The sequence below is a fragment of the Geospiza fortis genome, unplaced genomic scaffold (assembly GCF_000277835.1).
Source record: "Geospiza fortis unplaced genomic scaffold, GeoFor_1.0 scaffold174, whole genome shotgun sequence".
Classification (NCBI taxonomy): Eukaryota; Metazoa; Chordata; class Aves; order Passeriformes; family Thraupidae; genus Geospiza; species Geospiza fortis.
In genome coordinates, this window is record NW_005054480.1 from 1,233,422 (window position 1) to 1,241,081 (window position 7,660).

Consider the following 7,660-nt stretch of genomic DNA (forward strand, 5'->3'; position numbering starts at 1 on the left):
CGTGCAGCGGTGGCCCCCCGGCAGCACCTGCGAGGCCAGCACATGGCTGGCAGCGGGGGTCCGGCCTGCCGGGTGCCTGGGGCTGGACGTGCCTCAAATATTTTCCATGCTGTATAAGCACCCGTGGTACACTCCCCCCCTCCCTTTGCTGGGAGGGAAGGCGCCCAGGCCCCCCTGCCCTCCCCTTCTCCTGGAGAGGCCCATTGATACCCAGTTGGCAAGAAAGCAGGAAAACCAGATTTTATTGATGAATGCGTCTTTCTGAGGAGACACTGGCATCCCCCACCCCATCCCGGGGTGGGAGGGAGCTGGTTTCCTTCAATCTTTAATATGGGATGCTTAAAAGTATCAAAATGGTGAGAGAAGCCTCAGCGAGTGCAAAGGGGAAGGAAGGGGTCCTGGAGCCAAGGAGGGGTGGGATGCTGGGCTACGGGACCCCAGCAAGAGCTGGGTGTTAGTGTGCAGGGCATGGGCAGGCAGGGAAATAAATGAACTTTGGAAGCTGCAGGCTCAATACTAGAGAAATGGAAAAGTTACAAAAATACTGCAAACCTTGGAAAACAATGCAGGCACTTGGGAAGAAGAAGGAAGGCAGAGCTGGCTGGGGCTGCAGCTGGGGGGAAGCCCTGCAGGAAGGCAAAAAACAGCTCTGGGGGTGAATTCATCACATCATCCCCCATCCTGAGTGGAGGCACTGTGGCTTCCAGCCCTGCTGCCTGCTGCCCCAGAGGGGTCTGGGCTGAAAAAAATACTCATACTCATGAGGGGGACTCAGGGTCTTCCAGGGTAGCTGCAGAGGAAGATTCAGCCAGCAATAAGGCATTGGAGGTGAAAGGCAGCTCCACGCGATAGCTCAGCGAGGGGTGGCTGCTCCCTGCATGCCATGGCACAGGAGAGGGCAAGCCACCCACCTGTCCCCATCCCGCGTGGAGGAGAGAAAAAAAGGGGCATGAGAGGGAAGGAAGAAGGCACAAGTAAATATCCCCTTGCAGTGGAGAGCTCTGTGGGCCCGCACCCCGGGGCTGGCGGGTGAGCCCTGAGCCAGTGCAGCCCCGTGCGGCACCGGCTTGGAGGGGCAGCTGAGTTAGTCCCGTTGCTCTGGGTGCGGGCAGAGCTCTGGTCTAGCCCAGACAGCCCTTCGCTTGTGGCAGGTTGTCTTAAATAGGAGCAGGCAGGTGGGCAGGCGGCAGTCTGTGCGGTGAGCGGAGGGCGTGCGGCTCAGTTCTGCTCCTCGTCCCTTAGCTCCGAGGGCAGGAACTTGTACTGCTGCTGCCGGATCATTGCCAGCTTCTTCCGTGCCTCCTCCAGCTCCCGCTCCTTGCGCAGCATCTCCTCCTGGGCGGCGATAATCTGCCAGGAGAGAGCCCCAAGGTCACAACTGCCTCCCACAGGGATGGCCAGAGCCTCTGCCACAGCTGTGCCAATGCCACAGCTGCTTTCTCTGGCTGCTGCTGCCCTCCCATCACAGGCACTGCCTCACTGGGCATGAGGACTGTTTGTCCCTGGGGTGGGAGCATGGTACTCTGGACATAAAGCAGAACAGCACAGCTTCTGAGCTCTGCCCCATGTGCTGTGTAAAGAGTCTCAGCTGCAGGGAGCCAGCACTGTGATATCCCACACTAGGCAGATCTTGCCCTCTACCCACTGCTCTGCTTTTTCCTTGTGTCACAAAGGATACTGTGGGCTCTGCACTAAGGAGAAGCCAGGGCTTTACACTCCTGAGAGTGCATGCACCATCACCCACTGCTACTTGTGGCAGGATAAGGTGAGGCCTCATTGTTTAACTGGTGCTCAGTGGTGTGGCAGCAGCTCTCTGGCCACAGAGCAAAACACCTCTCCAGGCATTGTTATGGGAAAAGTCCGTGAGAAAATCAGAGAAAAGAATGATAAACAATTCCTAACTTGCTGTACCTTGTATTGTGAACATGTGGAATGTCTTATGGAGATTGTTTACCAAAGGGTGGTTTCTTAATTAACCAGTGGTGATGGTGTTTGGACTAAAGGACCAATCAAGTACACCTGTAGCAAACTAAGGTATAAAAGTATGGGTTTCTTAATAAAGATATATTAATCAGCCTTCTTTAATACATGGAGTCTATGCCAATTATTACCCGGCCAGGGGCCCGTTGCAATGATACAGTGGGATGGGTGAAATCACAGCATTTTTGTGAGGTTCTCTCAAGACATGACCTGTGCTGGTGGGTGGTAGGACATGCTTCTGAGACTGGCACACACAGGTTGTGGGGGCACCTAGAGCTGCTCCTGCCCTCACTCCTCACCTGTGCAATTCCTCCCACCATCTTCTCCTTCACCACCACCGTTTCATCATGGTCCTGGAAAGCAGCTGCCTTCTGCGCTGCCTTCACCAGATTGTCTGATGCCCTCTTCACGGCATTTCCAGCGGCCTGCAGCAGGCAGGAGAAGAGCATCAGTGTGAGTCACAGCCCCAGAGTATGATTGCTGTCCAGGGGTGTGAAGGAACTCCTGCCCCAGGCTGGGCAGCAGGCAGGACCAGCAGCCAGGAGTGCTGGGAGCTGCTGGCAGGGATTCCTTTACATGGCTCGCTGCCTTGTCACCCGCTCATGACCATTTCAGGCGTTTCTGCTCCCAGGCAGGCTCTGGCTCCTCTCTGAGCAGCAGGGCAGGGACTGGGAGGCAGCCCTGCTGCCTCTCCCCAGCCCTTGGCCCCAGTGCTGAGACCCCATGTTAACTCCCCAACACACAGGCATTAACCTCTTATGTGCCATGGCCTCTGAGGTTTAACGGTGCTACAGAACATGCCTTCCACACATTAACCTCTTGAATACCAGTGAGGAAGCGCACCCATTTCAGGTATTCCTGTGCCAGGTTGTTGTTTCTGAATGCTGCCAGGCTGAGCAGCCCAGCATCACTCACATGCCTGGCACACAGCTAGCAGTGAAATCCAAGCAACCTGGAGCCTGTGTTCCAATGAACTTCCCACTGATGGCATACAGGCAGGGAGCATGAGCCCCGGAAAGCATCCACATGCCGTCATGCCACTCCCAGCCACCCTTCAAACAGCCGGGGCTGAAAAGGCAGCCTAGGACTCACCTGGAGCCGCTTCATGGCCTCTGAGTCATGGTCAGCCTTCACCTTGCAGGCCACCAGGAGCTGGGCTGTGGAAGCAGCCACCTGCTTGGCAGAGGAGATGAGCTTCTCCTCACTGGCATGGCCCTGCACCGCGGCGTTGGCGGCTTCACACAGGTTGTTGGTGGCAGCAGCCACCATGCGTGCCTGTGGCAAGAGAGGCTGTCAGGGGAGGTACAGGAGCTCTGATTGGCTCCAGGGAGGTGGTAGGGGCATGGGATGGTAAGAACCAGCTTCCACAGCATGTGGGAGAGGAAGGAAGAGGCATGGCTGCTTCTTCCACTGAGGACAAGCAAAAGGGCAAAGCATCCTTGTGTTTACAGCAGGAGTCAAGAGGAAAGTTTCCCCCTCAACCCCTCAGCATGACCTTGATACTTACAGCTGAAATGAGACCCTGGGACCACTGTCCATCATCCACTGCATTGGCTGGGATGGCACCCACCTATGAAGAAGGAGGGAAGGAGTAAGGGTCACCATCCTGCACACCTCTTGTCACAGGCATGAGGGTTACAAGCAGCCCCAGAAGAAGGGAGAACCCTTCACTACATTTTCTTCTTCCCCTCTTATGGCCTTACTTTTCCTTGGGCCACTAATTCCCGCTGGGCTGCTGAAGCTGCCTTCACCAGGGCACTCGTGGCTGCAGCAATGGATTTGGCAGCTTCCAGGATCTGCTCCTCAAAGTTCAGGCTCTCGTCTGCTTGCTGTGGGCAAAAGCAGAGTGTGAGTCCCAAGCAGGAGTGCTGGGACAGATGGAGCAGAACAGGAGGATGGCTGCAGGGGGCTGAGGGCAAACATATAAAGCTGGATTAAGGGCTATGGGGTGCAGTGGGAAATGGGCTACCCAAGGAAAGTTCAGCTGGGGATGTGGGAGGTAGCAGGAGTACAGGAAGAGGGACCAGCTGTCAGATGGGCCTTCAAACCTAAAGCACAGACAGGGGAGCCCCAGCCCACCCCAAGCTGAGCACGAAGATCAGACAAGGCTCAGCACTGCTACCTTGGGCTTGGCTCTCGGTTTCAGCTGCTCCAGCTTCTTGGCTGCAGCCTCAATGGCAGCTGCTGCCCCCAGCAGCTCATTCTCAGCGATGACAGTGGGGTCTTCTGGGTCAACCCACTCCGTCCCTATGAACACCGGGAAGCCAGGCAGGTTACACCTGCATGCAGTCTAATTTCTGAGTTTCCTTGCCTCCTCCAGCAGCTGCTGAGCCCTCCACCCTAATCCCAGCCCTTGTTTATGCCCCTCTGAGCAGGACCTTTCCTTACCTTTCATGGCCTCGGCTGCCTGGATGAGCTCAGTGACAGAGCTGGCCACGCGCTTGGAGAAGCCTGCCAGCTGCTGCTTCAGCTCGTGGGTCGGCTTCTGCAGGATCTGGGGGGAAGGAGCAGATGTAAGCAACTGGAAAAAGGGAAACTTCATGGGTCTGTTTGGGGTGCGCTCCCCAGGGAAGTAGGGTGGGATCCCCCAGCCCCCTCCCACATGTGTACACGTCAGGCACTGTCTGAGATACTTTCTCAGGTGAGTCTGGCTATTCTCTTTGTGCCCCAGGATAGGATGAGCTTCCCCAGGGCCCTCCTGCATCCACAGCTTCTGGGACATCTTACATACACAAGACCCTCAGCACAAGCCTTTCTGCACTGAGCAGCTACCCATACCAAGATTTCTCCCTTTCAAATAATGTCAAGCTCCATATCTCCTTTGCTGTCCCCATTTTGGAGGTTTGTTTGCAAACATAAGGTGGGCCAAGGGGCATACCCTGGAGTGACATCCCAGCCAAGGAGGGCTGGCCCATCAGGATGAGGTGGCAGACAGTGCCCTAAGGGTTCCTCCCCTGGGTTGGAGGGACACATGCACACACCACAGCACACATGTGCACGCACACAGGGTCTGTATGCACAAGCAGAGCTCACTGCTGGCCCAACTTGCACCAGACAGGCAGCAGCTGCCCATCAGCTAGAGCAGGGGTGAGTACACAAACACAAACACAAGGACCCCAGGGTCCCTGTGGACACACGCAAGTCCCACCCCAGCACTGGGCTGGGCACACAGACACACCATGAGCAAGGCTCATGCTGAGGTTAGAGACCAGCAGGCACCCCAGTGTTGCCTTACTCACCGGCTGACAGAGAGGAGGGAGAAGAGAGAAAAGAAAGCAGTGAACACCCCAGCAAGAAGGAGGGGAGATAGGGGAGGGTAGGGGAAGGTGGGTGCTTTTTGGTGAGGGTTGAAGAGCAGCCAAGAGGAGCAGTGGGAACAAAGGATCAGAGATTCTAGGGAGCTGTGCTGCCAGTATTAGCTCTTACTTCAGCCTTGCAGGGCCAGGCAAGACAGGGCACCTGGATGAGGCTCCCACAGCCAGAGGAGCCACCTACACTCAGAGTAGCCATGGATCCACTCTCCTCCTCACACCCTTTGCACCTTAGTTCTCCCCACCCTGCATTGCTTCACTGCAGTTTTGAGCCACGGAATCTCTCTGCTTTTGGAGGGAGAGACCTATTGTTACCAAATACCAAGTCCCCATGGAGGTTCAAATTCCTACCCCTCCCCAGTGAAATATGCAGGCTTTCCCACTCCTCTGCCGGGAGCCATGTTTTCCAGCCTGAGACAAATAACCCTTATTCTTGAACCCTAACCATACTTGTTCATGCTCTGCAGAAGACACTGGTTCGCTTGGGGACAAAGTGTACAGCAATGACCTTGCTGCTGCTGGGGAATGAGGCAGCACCCCATCTGCCATCTGCCATCTCCCTTCCCATTCCCCTAGATCCTTCCTGCTTGTGGTTTCCCAGGAACCTGCTGTCCTTTGATAAACAGGACCCGTGAGCTTCACTCCTGCCTTCACAGACCACAGTGCTCTGGAGACTGAGTCGTGGCTTTTTCCTGCCCTTGTGTTGGGCCATCCCGGCAGAGAGACCAGAGCAGCATGAGGCTCAGAGTGATGGCACACAGTGATGTCTGGTTTGCCCTCATGGGCACATCTAGTCTAAATGCCTTATTATTAAGCGTGCTGTCTGGTCTGACAACATGTTTAAAACTGCTAAATGATCTCGGTCTGGAGCTGAAGGCACCCTGGAGGCTACGAGCTTACTAAGAGGCACCTCCAGTGAACATTTTTAAGGATGTTCCAATGTATGATAGTCAAAACATTGCACAGCAGCAGGATGGTAACACCCAAAATACAGGGGAATGGCGTGTTCCTGCAAGTAGGCTGACCTCGGGCACCGCCACACTAAGTCATTAGCCTAATCATCTGTTAACAACAGGTCAGCCAGAGAATTTCTACTCAGCACTTCAGCCTTGGCTGCCATGATTCATGTGTGCCTGAAGCATCTTCCAGGCAGACATTTGATCTAGATGCAGAGGATGGAAAACCCACTGCTCCCCTTGGAACTGTACCCCAGTGGTTGCCTCCCTTGAATAAAACCACTCTTTGACTTCTCCTCTACGCAGCTTCGATTTCTAGCCATTGATTCCTGCCCACTTCCCCCTACTGCTGCCAGTGCTGGTTACCCTCTGCCTAAGGGGGCTTTCCCTGCAGGAAACCACAGTTTAGGCTCCACCACTTTGTAGCTGGTGATCCCAGACAGCAGACTCTCACTAACCAGCTTAGTGCAACCTTGACAGAGCTGAATCACTGTCAGTCTTTGTCTTGTTTGAGAGATCTCACAGCACCATGGGTTGAGTGTGCACATCCCCCCAGTGCCCTGACTCCACTTCTGTGGTCTTGCCAAGAATGCAAGCTGTTGGAAGGACTTCACTGGATCTTTCCTACCATGCTAGAGGCTTAATTTACTTCTTGTAAACTAATGTTGCAGCTGAAGTCCTTGGGAGGACTCAGGCAGAGGGAGACTGGATCAAAAGGGTGCAGTGGGCGCTTCCAGTCATTATCTTTGCTATGGGAGGCACTGTTCATCTCCCACACATAGTGCTGTCGGCATGACACTGTTTTCCCACTGCCTGAGGTCCATTATTCCTATCACTTTTACTGGAAGCTGTATTTTTACAAGATTATGCTACCATGTTATTGATTTCCAGCCTCCATCTGTTTGCAGTCAGTTAATCTCCATCTGTTCTTAGCAAAATACCTTTCTTAGAGCCTGTTGAGCTCTCTGACATCTGCTTCCATGGCAGGGGCATGGACACACGCTGTGCCAGCACAGGCAGCAACGTGGGCTGTGCAAAGGGCTCAGTGGGAAGAGGTGAAGAGCCTAGAGGACCTTGGGGATCTGGGGAACACCCAGGCAATCCACAGTCAGCCTCTGCCCACCCTGGGAACCGGAGTGGGGACACTCACCACCAGCACATGCTCCAGCAGCTCCAGGTAGCCATCAGCACACTCCTTGCCGAAGCGCAGCGCCCGTTGCCGCACGTCCCCGCTCACCTCCGGGTGGTAGGCTGCTTCCTGCAGGGCACAGGGAAACCCCTATTCACATCCAGCACCATCCCCCTCCACCCACAAATCCGTGCTACAGATCCACCCCCACTGCCCGCCCCACCTTGCAGGAGCGCAGCATGTCTGCAATGGCCCGGCGGCTCAGGTTGGCCGTGGCAATGACA

General features: G+C 55.2%; 1 protein-coding gene across 1 annotated transcript in view; it reads right to left on the reverse strand.

Moving 5' to 3' along the window:
- Positions 1 to 1,060: 1,060 nt before the first annotated feature.
- The window catches only part of TLN1 (talin 1), a 27,891-nt gene continuing 21,291 nt past the window's right edge, over positions 1,061 to 7,660 (reverse strand). Inside the window, exons 48-56 of the mRNA XM_031063067.1 lie at positions 7,600 to 7,660; positions 7,398 to 7,505; positions 4,369 to 4,474; positions 4,103 to 4,227; positions 3,684 to 3,809; positions 3,488 to 3,550; positions 3,073 to 3,255; positions 2,280 to 2,405; positions 1,061 to 1,350 (exon numbers count right to left, since the gene is read on the reverse strand). The exon at positions 7,600 to 7,660 is cut by the window's right edge and continues 21 nt beyond it. Coding sequence (XP_030918927.1) covers positions 1,219 to 1,350; positions 2,280 to 2,405; positions 3,073 to 3,255; positions 3,488 to 3,550; positions 3,684 to 3,809; positions 4,103 to 4,227; positions 4,369 to 4,474; positions 7,398 to 7,505; positions 7,600 to 7,660 — 1,030 coding nt within the window. The 3' untranslated portion in view covers positions 1,061 to 1,218. The remainder of the gene's footprint in view (positions 1,351 to 2,279; positions 2,406 to 3,072; positions 3,256 to 3,487; positions 3,551 to 3,683; positions 3,810 to 4,102; positions 4,228 to 4,368; positions 4,475 to 7,397; positions 7,506 to 7,599) is intronic.